Below are 14,520 nucleotides of genomic sequence, written 5' to 3' on the forward strand. Positions count from 1 at the left end.
GTGTTCTCAGAAACACAAATGGAGCAGGGAGAATGAGATAAAAAGGATTTCTGATATTCAAGATATTTATCTTCTTTATATATATATGCTAGAATATGTGTCAACTCAGTGTGGTACTACTTCTCTGTTAATACCACAGTACATTTTCTTTACAAAATGCAATAAAATGTGTTGAACTGACTGCACTGAAGAGGAAAGTCTCCCTCTAGCTATAGGAAAATATATTTGTCAGGTTTCTTCAGCATAACAAGAATGTCAGACTAACCTCCCTTGAAGGGACCATTTTAGAAGCAAGAAGCGAAATAGTCTGTTTCCACCTGCGGTTTGAATCTATCAGCAAAAAAGAAAGTACAAGGATGCTTTCATTCCCCTAAGTCTTTCAAAAACTACCTGCTTGGCTCTAATAATACTGTTTTAACCAGGTTCCCAAGTCTCTCAGCACAGCTTGATTTTGCTCCCATGAAGTTGGTTGTCTCAACAAGAGCACAAGCATAGCCAATACCCACCACTCCTGAAAGTCTCATCTTCATTTTCCCTCTTCTTTTTTACAGGAATGTCTTTTTGATCAGCTTCAGATTGCTCTTTTGCTGCTATTGTTGATGATTTCTTTTATTTTTCCTGAAGTTCAGTGTCATTATTATTTTAGTTTAGGAATTACCTTCTCCCTTTTCACCTCACAAACTGATGCTAAGTTTTTCATGGTCCACCTTCTTAATATCAAAATAATTATTGTATGAAATCCCTACTGTATCAGCCTCCATCACAAGAAAGAATGAAGGTGATTCAACACCTCTCACTTTTAGGATTTTTTTTTTTAAACTAAACCAATAAATAATGAGGAGCATCACAGTGCAGTATTTCAGATAAGTAAAAAAGTTTGTGCAACTTAACTTTCACATTTAAACTGAAGAGATGAGAAAGCTCAGCTAAGTGACTTCCGAGTAATTTTGAAAATCAAATACTGAAGATAACATCCTTGTAAAAATTATATAAAAAAGAAAAAAACTCATTGAAGGGCTTAGACTTGTTTAGTGGAGAAGGGACTTATCCTAAGAGTATTTAAACCCAACTTTCTTTCCCCTCATCAATACGGTGAACTTTGCACAGGACTGCACTTATTTTACCTTCAAAAGTGGTATTTCGGAATTCTTTGATGAAACTGAGAGGTGACACTTGGCTCTGGGAGACAATAAGTTTCTTGACAGTATGCCCAAACATCAAGACTGCATTAAAATAGCCAGCAAGAAAGTCATCGTCCATCTAGAACAAAAGAAAAAGAAAAACGGCAGTTTGAGAGTTCATGATTCTGCCTTAAAGCTACAGTAACTTTGGTTGTCTGTGTTTGGCAGAAACTCCAGCATGGAAGACAAGAATCTGCTGAAACTGAGTAGATGATCAATGCCACGTCAGTGTTCTCACTTGGAAAAATAAAGGTAAACAAAATATATGTTTGGTGTGTAAAGACAGGGAGGTGATGTTATAAGAGACCAACATAAAGTTCTGGCATGCTGATCCTGGTGCAAAGGATTAAAGAAATCTTACACTCTAAGCTCCTGACAGGTCTGCTCTGCTCAGTGTGTCCCAAAGACCCTGGCTTTGGATTTAGGCTTTCTGTGCAGATAATTTGGTGCAGTGCCAGCAAGTCTGGGCTTCCAGATGGCCACAGCTAAGGGGCAAGGAGCTGTGCCAGATTTCCAGCAGCCTGCCATAGAGCTGGCACCCAAAAAGCATTTGAGCCCAGGCTAGGGGATCTAGAAGCTCTGTAAATCCAGCCAGAAGCTTCAGGCTGCCTGCTGGAGAGCTGGAGCTCAAAGCCACAAATCCTGGGAGGAACTCTACATGAAGGGCCTGGTTCCTACGCAGATGGCAGGAGTATCAGTTTCACTAAACAGATACAGCATTTCCGTAGTTCCTGCTTTTCTGGAAATAAAAAAAATTACATATTTCCAACAGAAAAAAAAAAAAAAAAAGGTTCCTGTTTGTGAAGTTTATCTGGAAAGCCCCTGAAAGCCCCTGGACAGAAACTGCAATGGTTGTCACCTCTTCGACATACCTGCACAAAGAAATCAGTGAACAGTTCCTAGTTCTGAACTTTCCATGCTCACATCTCAATTACATATAAAGAACTTTCTTGACTGATGCCTGTAAGATTGTCAGTCACTCAGAAGTGGAGTCAGAAAGCCATGTACCTATAAGTCTCCCTCATGCCCTGTGAATATGACACTTGAAGACCAAATTAAAAGCTTGAGTTGAACTTCACAAAGTAGAAATATGACAGCCTGCATGTTTGCCTTACAATACTATATTTTTACATCATAACATCAGGACAAAATGTCATCCTGCGATACTATGCAAAAATACCAGCATGGAGGCATGACGGGGAATTTTTAGGTTTCATTTCCTAGTGCATGAACATGAATGAACTGAATGCAATAATCAGATATAAAACAGTGTAGTTACCAGGATGTCACCCTCACTCTCTATGTAGTCTCTAATTACAGTATTGGAGCTGTAATTAGCTGGTGGCAGAGTCAGGACAAGTACATTCCGCATGTAGTCGGCTGAGCTGTTCATCCTGAAGTACGTGTTACTGCAAAGCAAAGCACAAGAACACCTCAAACACTCAACAACAAGGCCAGTGGTATCCACGACAGAATCACTCACCTCCTCCCAATGGCACTGTTGTTTAACATGTTAAAACAGTCATTCTAAAAATAAAAGTTCATCATGCATGCAACTCTTTATATTGTTTGTTCCCTGACGCCAGCTTTCGTGCTTAAATATATTAAAAGGTAATATTAAAGAGATCTGGCAATCTGACACTCAAGGGTTGCAGCAAATTAGTGTTATTATTGTAACTGTTTGTTTTCTGCCCTGTTTATTTCCTCTTTTTTTTTCAAGCAGAATTTATATTTATTAAAACTCAATCTCTTCTTGGAATCCACAATACTGCAATCATAGTTTCTTCATGTTACTATGCCTGTTTCTGACCTCTTCTGCACTCTTTTGCACGTTCCTCTAATTTTGATATTTTCTGCTAGAACTGAGCACAGCAGGATTTGCACTAAAAGCATTTAACAGGAGGGCATGAAACAATCAGAGAGGTGCATAGAGCAGCTTACTGATTTATTTGTTTAATTCAGTGAGATAGGAAAATCAGAGGAAACTGTGTGAGCTTGAAAACTGTGCTAGAACAAGCAGAAGATGTTGTAGCTTTCAGGTATCTTTCATTTCATCACCCTGTCAGGCCATCTGGAAGTGCTTCACAAACTGGCCACCACTGGATTCACATATTAAAGAGGAATTTAGCAATAGATACTAGTGTCAAGTGGCAACAACTGTCATTGCTATAGCTAGATCCATAAAAAGAAAATCATTGTATGAGCCTTCTCTCATTATTCATGTTTGATCATCCTTTTATTTTCTCAGTCAGTACTGTATTAAGACTTTTTGGAGACCACAGACTCTGCTCCAAGGTCATGTAACGGGATTCTGACACCAGAGCCTGCCTTTCTATGAACCTTCTGAGTTTTACATTGCACTTTTCACCCTAAAGAATTTCAAAGTGTTTTTCATCCAGGCTTGGACTGAACTAGCCAGCTGAAAAGGACACTTCATTAGCCTTCGCCAGGCTGGATAATCCTACAGCATCCCACCTTTCCCGAGGGCAGCTTAAAGACTATGTTTGTGTCCTGGCTGCTAGATGGCTCAAAACTGAAGAAAATTTAAATCTGTCACTTCGTTGGAGGGACTTCACTCCTGGAGAAGCACAGGACTTTGTCTACTCTCTCACCTATAGCTTGAGTTTTCATCTAACACATGTCTGTATTTTGTTTGTTTTAAGAAAAATAACATGATTTGAGACCCTCAGCAAAATCAGGGTTATGTAGCAAATTAAAGGAGGGCAGCATATAAAACAGGCTGAGGTGACTAGGTAGCATCAGAAAGATGCATATTACAGCAGAGCAGCCCCTAATCACCCTCACCTAATGTAACAATTATACATGCAACACCAGTAAGTTAAAGCACCCACATACAGAGTCCCCACTGTGCATTTGCAGGAATTGTGGCCAGTTGACTCAGAAAAAGCAACTGGGGATTCCTAGAGCCTGGATAAAATGGCAGAATGCCTAAAGCTCTTAGAGGTCCTTCTGAAAAATACATATGGTGAACCTGAAAGTGTACAGGACAGAGAAAATCCTGTTAGAACCTGAACCACAGGATCCAGTTTGGACCCAAAGGTTAAATATCTGAAGTCATTAATCCAAAGTTCCTCAGCCCTGACTTGACAAGGTCAGCTTTAGACATCAGGGCTGGGGAGTTCCACAGGCCCTAGAAGTTCATGGATTCTTTTTGCTACACCGACAGTGAAATAAGTAAAATCAAGACTTGGGCACATACAGTTGCCTTGTCATCATCCATCCATTATGCTGCCAGCACAGTCCCAGGCATGTTTTTAGCCAGTTAACATTCTCCCAGACTGTGACTTTCTATGGCAACTGGAGGCATATCCAAAACACCCAGTTTGGACATCTACACACAGCCATACAGATGTGAGCTGTGCTGTGTCTTGGGCTTAGGGCCAAAGATCAGCTCTTGATCCTCATATACAGCCAGATTTTGAGGCTACCATTGATAAGGCCAGTTTGTGTCAATCCTCATCTAAAAAAATTTCTGTAATTAGAAAAAGAGGAAATTAAACAGCAGAAAACTTAGGTTGTATACTAAGAAACTTCTCTGAAAACTTAGATTTATGTACTTATAAAGGGGTTGAAGAGATGGTTATAAAGTGCAAGAGTTATAGAGTGGAAAAACAGTTGTATCACTCTTTTAAATAATTTAAAAATGGAACAAATGGAGCCTAGAAGAATCTGTAAATCACATTTTCATAGTTGTCTGGTTGGGCAGAGTGTATGAAAAATGTATGATATCTCATATAAACAGCTCATCACCATTCTGACTTTGGGTTCTGTGCTTCTCTCGTGGCTTCCTGCACTGAGGAATTACCCCAACCTGCTCTGTCACTGCCTTAGAAAAACATTCCATGAAATACAGGGAATGTTGTAGAGGATGTGCCATGAATTAAATACTAAGTAGCTTAGATAAATGGCAAGACATGAGGAAATATGGCAATAGAGCACAATTTGTGAAAGAGCATTTCTTCAACAAAACAGTTCCACTCAGACTATTTCCGTTATCTGTATCCATCAGCAAACTGCAGAGAAAAGACGAAAAGCAAAGGTGATACTTTACTTGAAGAGATCTATCAGGATGATAACAATGTCATTATCCACTTTCCCCGTCCCTAGGTCTGTCCTGACATCCTCTGGAGAGCCACACATGATGATCACTACAGATTGGGAAAAAATGGAGACAGATTGGTGAGAGGTACAGACAAGGAGAGGATATTTGCCTGCTCCCCCATGTTTGAGTAGCAGGCAGTAGAGCAGTTCTGGGCTAAGGCACATTATCTGTCTTGTGCTGTGCTGGGACCCAGGCACAGAGTTACAGCCTCTCTGCAGTAAGACCAGGATATTTGAGGGTAAGTGGTAAAAGGCGCCTGAACACCTGCATCATTTTCTGTCTGACTGCACCAGAGCATTACCATTATCTCACTCAAATAAGCATTAGGAGTTCTGATGCAATATGGACTACTGAATATGAACATTTCTAGGTTAAATGGCATTCAAGTAATGGTTTACAATTAGCTTGCTTACTCTCACACTCACTTGGCCTGCTGATGCCAGGTGCCTAGTCTTAACAGAAGATGAGGTATTTATTTATCCATTTTTCCTAGTTTAGATGAGTCATGTCCAGCATAAGTGCCCCTTGATAGCAAAATGAGGCCCATATATGTACCAGGGCTGCAAACACATGAATGACAGAGAGCTTATAGTATCTGTATTCCTCTAGTATTTAAAGTCCTTCTTAGAAAAAGTTGTGATTCCTGGATTTCTGAATTTTTCACAAAAAGGAGCTTGTGCCTAGATGGGATAATTCAACCCAGAAGCTCTCTGGAACCACAATATTCCCCCATATTTTATGTGGGTGGAGAGAGGAATCTAGAATGCTGTGCCATTTTATGTTTACATCCATGTGAAATGGTACACTGGTGTTTCCACCGTGTCTGGTGAAAGGCTATTCCTAAAACCTAACTAAGGGGTAGGTATGATTTCCTGGGAGAAGCAACCTACTTGCAAGGACAGTGCACCCTCAGCCCCTCCTTACCATTGCTTTTCCGCTTTGGATTTTTCACAGTACTTTTCAGCTGCTCTGGAGTCCTTAGAATGTCCTTGAACTTCAGTTTTTTTGAGAACTCTGTGATTCCAGCATCTAAAGCATTTATGTACCTGACACAAGGGAGCAAAGGTATTGTAAGAAAATTGCTAACTTCTCACATTCTCCTAAATCAACCACAGTGCAAGATAGGCTGATTTACAGCACACAGGAGTGTTTATAAGCTGGTATGAAACCTTTTCTGCAGCAATAAAAGCAAGAAAATCAATACATGACATGAAAGACGCAGAAGTGTTTGGAAAGTCAACCGGAGGTATCTGAGCCTCGTACACAAAGGATGGATTTGGGAAATACGATGATGTAACGAGGCATTGACAATTAGGGAAAAAAAAACCAGGGATATGGGAAAATTACAGTAAGTCAAACTAACAGGGAGGCAGAGCCAGGAAGTGGTCATCTTAGAAGACACATGTGAAGGTTCAGCTGAGCAGATAGGAGTGGGCAGAGAGAGCAAAGATAAAAAGCACATATGTACCCTGACTGTGAGAGAAGCAAAGGAAGGAAAGTAGTAACAAAAAAGCCTATACAGAGTCAGATAAAACTTGAAGGGAAAAATGACCACAGCAAAAAAAAGCAACAAAGTGAGTAAAAGCTTGCTAAAAGATTAAGGAAAAACAGTCAACTCCTAAATTCTTTCTTCAACATGTTGTGTCTGAGAAGAAAAATTCTGTCTGAAATAAAGTTACTGCAGAGGGAAAATCAAGAGAACTTTCTGTGTTTTCAAACTGCGTAACTTTTGACCAACCAGCGCTGAGATCCCAGTCCTAAGAACTACTAAATATCTTTTGCTTCCCTTTTTATTTTATTTTTTTTTCCAGGAACAGAATCGTTAACCACTAATTTACAGGAACATATGCACAGTTGAAACATAACCTGATTTTACTATCACTGTGGGTATTCACTTGTTTTTATACATCTATGGGAAAAACAATTAGCCCACACAGGGTAAATTGTGCTTTAGACAAAATGGTTCTTTTTAAATTAGACAGTTCAAAACCCCTCAAATTTACAGTTTCTATTAAAGGAGAATGAGATGCATTTTTACAATTAAATTAGCATGAAAAATGGGCAGAGATCAGAATTAATTTTAATTTTTTTTTTTTGTTAATTCAACAATAAAGGAGTCTGAACAATTCTGAAGTCATAAAGAAGGTCCTGAAAAGAATTAGTAATAAAGGCAAGATAAGAAATGCTTGGAGGCATAAGAAATAACTTACATACAATTACTTCCCTAAAAAGTATGAAACCTGCAGGATTAAAGGGATTTAGCTAGTGTGTATAGTGCATTGGCAATTACAGCTGCAAACATGGAGGAATAAGGATTATAGTAAGAGATAAGTGAAGTGCACTGATATTTCAAAACATCAAAGAAAGGTAATCATGGCAATTACATCATGTGATCAAGTTGCTATCTATACTAAGAAAGAAGGAAACAGTAAAAGTCCCTAAATACCTACAAAGGAGTGAAACGGAGATCAGTTTTTAGGTCCTTTAATTCACAAAAAAATATTTTAAATATTGTATCCAAAATATTCCATAAATATATGCTTATATCACTCTGAAGCCAATACAGTAATAAATTTTACTTAAAATTCTGCAAGTTCCTAAGGTTATTAATTAGAAATATATGTAACAGTTATTTCCATTAATTTTTTGCTGCCTTTGAGCTACATTTATAGAATTAATAGGAAAAATTAGATGCTTTTTTTAATTAATCAGTATTTTATATCTCAAAATTGGGGAAAAACCAAAGGAGCATAGAAACAGTCACATGAGCTTCAATAAGACTCACTAATAGAAAAGTAATTATAAATATCAGCATATTAAAGAGTCTATTTGTCTAAAACCAGCCTTTGTTTTCAAGGCAAGGAGAAATCCCAGCATTCTTGAGAATCAAACATAGGCTGATGTTTTGGGTCACAAAGTGAAAACTATCTCCTTTGCTCCAAACTGGTGAGAGCACATCTTAAACTTTGCAATCACTCGGGTTACTTTGTCTGAAGAAAGATATAGTTTGAACACTAACAATGTTTTAGAGTAACAATTGTGCCCATAGATTGAAGCCATTAATGTGGAGAAACATTGTAAGAGCTTGGTAAGACCCCTGACCTAAAAAGACATCTATGGAGAACCTGATGGAGGAGCCTCTCATGACACATTTTTTAATATCAAAGAGGCCATAACCAGGTATTTCCATCAGAGAGAACATGTGGGCAATGCTGTCCACATGAAAAGTCAAGGCTTGAGAATATTTTAAAAACACTGATTGAAACCTTCAGATATGCACTACAGCTAAAGGGTATAATTCATCTTTTCCTTCTCTCATTCCTTGGTAGTTGTAAGGCACCTCCCAAGTGTAGGACTCAAAGAACAGCTCATAAGAACCATGTCCGAGGGTGGAGACAGCGTTTATCAACAGTTGGGTCAGAGGTGGATCCAGATCTTACCAGAAGCATGCCTCTGAGGCTTCAGTCCTCTTGTAAATGTAGACAGATTCCCAGGTTGCGGTTTTGAATGGTAGCTGTGACTCTTTCCAAAAATAATAGAAGAAATCGTTCACTTTCCTGGCTGGAGTCAGAAGGCGGCTTAGGTTTACTTTGTAGTCACAGGACAGTCCAAAACTCCCTACAGAGATCAGAGGCGGGTTCACTAATGTTTCAAGTCTGAAGGAAGAGATAAGAGGACAAGTCTGAACAGATTGCTGTTGCACTAAGGCAGTTGCCACCTGATGTCCGTCCTCAAGTCCCTCTCCTCTTGTTCCCTGCATTAGTTTAACAGCAATTTGAACCTGAAACAGAACGCTCCTCAAAAACACAAGCAGATTTCAAGTCTGTAGTGGTACCAAAAAGCCCTGTTGAACTGGTCCAGGCATCTTCTCTCACTGTGTCCAATTACCCATGCCCTTTTGAGTACCATGCACCATTTCATCCCCAAGGGTTGTGACAGGAGTCCAAAGGCTCAAGAAACTATCTGCTTCTGCTCCCTGGCTGCCACTAACATGGGATGGATTTAATCTCATTATTGGGACAGTGCTGCAGGGTGACAGCTTTTTCCATCAAAAAAGTTTTACTCCTACAACTTAAAGGAAAAATTCTTTCATTTCACTATGGCATATTTTAGGAGCTCTACGACAGCAGCAGTCAGGGAGAAAAAACTAATGCAACCCTCTGCTGACAAGGAATTTGTGAAAGAAAGATATTTTTATACACAGAAACAATAAGCTTTTAAAGATAAAAGTATTTTCCTGGATGCTGCCATCAGATCAGGCTAGGTTCAAAATATTTCAGTTCTTGTATGGTGTTTTTTTATGTCACAGAATATGTCACGGAGTTGTTGGCATTATTGTGACAAAACTTTATTTTCCAGGTGAAGCTCGCTTACCAAATTACAGGGTTTATACTTGTTGCAATAGTAACAGACAGAGATGATGTAATAAGTAATGCCAGGAGGGTATTTCACTAATTAAACAGACATTTTTCTGACAGACTTAGAATAGAACAGAATAGAATAGACTATTTCGTTTGGAAATGTTCATACACTTTTGCTAATATCTGAGAATGAACATATTAATTTATGGTATAATAGAATATAGAATAGAATTATACATGTTCACATCTAAGACCATAGTAGAGAGATTCATTCTTCAGGAATGCTTGCTCAGGCACAAGAGTTTGGATGGAACTGTCTGCTCCCTATCTAAACACTCTTTACTGAAGATAGTTGGGGTTTTGGGATCTTCTCTTGGCACATGTAACTCAGTCTCCCCTCAGTGACTGAACACCCACCCAAAAGGAGCCCTGTTGCTGCAGTACTGGAATGTCTACATGCCTCAAGCTCACAACCCTTATCTGCTGCAGCTGCTAAAGAGTTACACCTTTTGAATCCTCAATCAATCACTCAATCGATCAACTTACTGTGAGGAATTAGAAGTTTCCTGCTATCACTGGGATTTCATCAGTGGCCTTTGGAAGGGGATTTTCTTCACCCTACCAAACCTAGCGGCTATGCATAAGAGTCTTACTGCCTTGACTGTAGACCTCGAGGTGTCTCAAGTATTCTAAACCCCAATATCTCTGCAGGTTTGTTGTTCACAAAGCAACTTTGCTCAGAAACTGATATCTTTAACATCACAATATTAGGGGAAGAGGTGGTACTTACGAGACCATTTGGAAGGTGGCATAAGTGCAAGCAGGTCCTATGACAGCACAACCAAGTATGTCAGTGTTCTGCAAGGGATCAAAAGGTCATTTGGGGACAATGCAGAGAACTGGCAGAGAGAGGAGGATGGGAGAATGAAGAAAATTTTAGGATTTGAGTAGTCACAAAATATATCTAGAAAAAGCAAGAAAAGAGTAGGGAAGGAGCTACAGAAAGTTTAAAAGAGTGGAGAAGGAAGAAATCACAGAAACCCAAAAAAAGGCAGAGGACAAAATAGTTTCTGTGAGTAAGACCTTCATTAAGAGATAGACAGTGAGTTACGATTGAAATGTTGTTACAATTGCACATTTGAAATTACACACTCCAGCAGTGTTTGCATTTGCAGAAGACAGGGTGGCTGGAATTACAAGGTACTGTGTATCAGAAAAATTATTACTTACATGCATATGAAGCTAGTATTAAAAAAAAAAATCCTTTCCTGACCACCAAATAAGGCCTGACCAGTATCTCTGTGTGTCATTGTAGTGGGTTTCTGTGGCTGGGTGCAGCTCATTTGTGAAGTACTGTACCCCATGGAGGAGTGACCCACGGGACAGCAGTTTGGGAAGAACTGCTGCCTGAGGGATGGACTCATGCTGGAGAGGTCCATCGAGGACTGTCTCCCATGGGAGGGACCCCATGGGAACAGGTGAAGGACTCCTCTCCTGAGCAGCAGCAGAAACAACTGACCGTAACTCCCATTCCCCAACCCCCTGCACCGCTCCGGGGGAGGAGGGAGGGATGGGAGGAAGGTGTTAAGACTGTTTATTTCTCACTCTTTGGCTCTTATCCTGTTAGTAATAAATTTAAGTAATACCCCCACTTTGAGTCTGGTTTGGCCATGAAGGTAATCAGTAAGTGACCTCTCCCAGCTGTTATCTCAACTCATGAATCCTTAGCTGCTTTTTTTCTCTCTCCTCTGTCCAGTTGCAGAGGGAGAGTGACAGAGTGGCTTTATTGGGTACCTGGCATCCAGCCAGGATCAACCCACTACAGTCATGAGGGACAGTTCCTTAGCAAAGGTATAGTATGTGCTCATGGATTGGTAGATTTGAGAATTCACATGGGACTGACAAAGTTTCACTCAAAGGTGAGAAAATCCAGTGAAACACAGCTTTCTGAAATGCACCAATTCCAACTGAAGCTTTTCCTTATATTAAGGTATTCACATAGTTTCTCTCATGTGACTTCTGTGATCTCTTAGTGAGAAGCAAGCACTTCATCTTTGCCCTTTGGGCATAGTTCCACACCCCCTTCATGGGTAACAGTGCCAGCTTAATGATTTCTCTGCTCACATGTTCCCATCTTCACCACAGCTCTTTCTTTTGTGTATTATGTAAACACATGGTGAACTAGATCAGGCTCTGATACAATTAGAAATGGACCTTTTGTCTCTGCTTGGGCTGTTTAAGTGTTTGGGTTGGTTTGTTTTGGTTTTGTTTTTTTTGTTTTGTTTTTTTTGTTTGTTTTGTTTTTTGTTGTTGTTTTTTTTTATTTTTGATGGTTTTTAATGGATTGCTTTGGCTGTGTGTCCACACAAAGAGCTGTGCAGATATAAAAAAGAGGACAACATAAGCATAAGAAAAGGAGCCTGAAGCTGAAGCATTCACAGAACCTCTCTCCAGTATTTACCTACTTCCCTTGACAAAACATACAGGAAACTTTTCCTCTTTGAAAACTTCACTTCCCTGTCAGATTTGTTTGGAACTGAACAAGAGAATGAAAAGTTAATAAGGAAAGGCAGAGGCATACATGCACACACACACAGGCAGAACAAAAGAAATTTCCTACTCACATAAATTGTCTTCATGAGCTCCACACCTTCACAGGTGCTAGTAGGACAGCCTTGTGAGACATAGAGTGATGAGGCAAAGTTGTGGAAGGTGGCATTAACTGTAACATTTTCTCCTGATGCAAACATAAAAATAAACAGTGTCATGAGTTGCAGAAAACAACTAATATGCTATTATCCCACTTCTTCTGCCACAGGTCTGAGCAGTCTTACTGCTGGTGATCTCCCAGCAGAAAGGTTCTACAAAGTCCACCTAAGACCTAACCCCGACTACTATGGGTGTGAGTCCATCACACAGAAAATTTGCTCCAGTGTGGACTGCTGACTTCTGATGAGTGACTTCTGATGAATGTTAATACTTTCAGTATGAAGTACTTTCAGTCTTGGCCATTGCTAGAGATATTTTTCAAGGCTCTGTGGGAAATAATATTTCTCTTTTTCCCCATAGTATTCTAGAGGGTGACAGTAGATTGATGATACTGAAAGGAGAGATAAGATATCAAAATAAATAAAAGCATCATGAGTCTAAATGAAGGAAAAACATGTGGACTGTAGATTTCTCACACTTCAGGTCATGATGTGATCAAAACATGGGATCAAGAGGAAAATTCTTTTCAGAAAGTAGAGACTAATCCAGTCAGGAGAGGAAGCAAGGGCATCCCGATTACTGAACTAGATTGATCACTGTTTGATCCAGTTCAGCAATTCCCATATTCCCAAATCCAACTGAACATCTCCAGAAAAGCATGCAGGGTCTCCCGAAACACCATGAAAACTTATATGCCCATCTGTACAGCACTTCTACTTTTACAGAGAGAGGTCATTATTTCTGTAAGATCTTGGTAAGATGAACAGACAGGCAAGGAGCCTGTCTGAGGAACAGCTTGCTGAAGGTCAGATGCTGTGACACAAGTGTAACAAGAAACCATAGTGAGAGAGGGGTAACCAAACCCGTTGCCTTACCTGTTGTCTGGAATTCATTTTGTACCCATTCCAAGGCTTGTTCCACAGTTTCTTTCAAACTTTCAGTACTTGATGGAAAGTCTGAGTAATTCATGAGCATCACATTGATCACATAATTGTTGTTGCCACACCGATTTGAACCAACTTGCTGCAGCAGGTGGAGCGAGGAAAACAAAGGCCAAATGGCCAGAACCAAAATCCGTTGCTTCATTGTCGCTCAGTTTAGACCCATTGTGAGTTCCCTCTCATTTCTTTTTCTCTTCCAACTCTCTTTCTTTCAGATAATCTACACTGGTTTTGTTCAGAGATAGAACAAAAGAGACCTCCACTCCATAGATTCAAAGACTGTAGGATCCTTCTCTCTGGCGCTTCCCTATCCACTTCCCTGCTTTCACCTATGCCCGCTCCTCTGGTGTACTAGATGGCACTTCAAGGTGAAAAACTAACAACAGGAAAACTCAGGAAAGGAGAGAGGCTAAAGGTTGCCGTGAATGTTTGCTCATGGAAAGGCTGAGGCTATAAAACTGAAACATTACCAGAAACCTTGCCTGATAAGTGCACTAACTCTTCACCACAGGGATAAGCTGAGAAAGAGGAGGGGACTAATGGACTGTAAAGACAACTCTTTAAAATGGAAATAAAATATAAGGTCTCTTAAAACCTAGAGGAAAACAGATAGTTACTTCACGTTTGCATTGTCCTACATCTCTGATTACATTGCCACACCATCTCTGCAGGCTGAACTCATAAACCAAGGGTATATTTTTTTCTGTGATAAATTACCAATTTCATTCCTTTAGCTTATAATATTGAAGTACATTTTATATTGGTAAAAATATCCAACTTGCAGTCCTTCAGACCAAAGCCTTCGTTTCTACTTACAGGCTCAGCACAAAGCTTGTCCACTCATACTCCCCCACCAGTGTGCACCAAAATGCCCCAGGTCTGCCCCAGCTGTGTTGCTCCCAGGCAGCATGGCTCTCATTGCCCATTCCCACCTTGTCAGATGGCTCCTCAAATGGGGGCCAAAATATTCATACTTTATGTGATGAACTTCTTGTATCAGGTAAGGATTGGCAAAGGTGAAGGTTGCATCTCAGGCCTGTGTGACCAAACTACATTTTAAATGGCATCACTAAAAGGCACACATTAAAGGGCACCACAGTGTTGTTCCCAGGTAGGGCCTTCCTCAGTAGTTTTCCTGAGAATGGTCTCAGGAAAGGTAGGTGGAATGAAAGGAAGACCAAAACCAAAACAACAATACCAATTTT

At 39.9% G+C, this 14,520-nt stretch overlaps 1 protein-coding gene across 1 annotated transcript in view; it reads right to left on the bottom strand.

Moving 5' to 3' along the window:
• The window catches only part of GUCY2C (guanylate cyclase 2C), a 43,233-nt gene extending 29,679 nt beyond the window's left edge, over window positions 1-13,554 (bottom strand). Inside the window, exons 1-8 of the mRNA XM_050325291.1 lie at window positions 13,250-13,554; window positions 12,290-12,402; window positions 10,456-10,523; window positions 8,745-8,960; window positions 6,229-6,350; window positions 5,254-5,350; window positions 2,461-2,590; window positions 1,125-1,260 (exon numbers count right to left, since the gene is read on the bottom strand). Of these exons, the coding sequence (XP_050181248.1) occupies window positions 1,125-1,260; window positions 2,461-2,590; window positions 5,254-5,350; window positions 6,229-6,350; window positions 8,745-8,960; window positions 10,456-10,523; window positions 12,290-12,402; window positions 13,250-13,460 (1,093 nt within the window). The 5' untranslated portion in view covers window positions 13,461-13,554. The remainder of the gene's footprint in view (window positions 1-1,124; window positions 1,261-2,460; window positions 2,591-5,253; window positions 5,351-6,228; window positions 6,351-8,744; window positions 8,961-10,455; window positions 10,524-12,289; window positions 12,403-13,249) is intronic.
• Between the last annotated feature and the right edge of the window lie 966 nt (window positions 13,555-14,520).

This window comes from Myiozetetes cayanensis, unplaced genomic scaffold (genome assembly GCF_022539395.1).
Source record: "Myiozetetes cayanensis isolate MyiCay16 unplaced genomic scaffold, myiCay2020 scf3, whole genome shotgun sequence".
Taxonomy (NCBI): domain Eukaryota; kingdom Metazoa; phylum Chordata; class Aves; order Passeriformes; family Tyrannidae; genus Myiozetetes; species Myiozetetes cayanensis.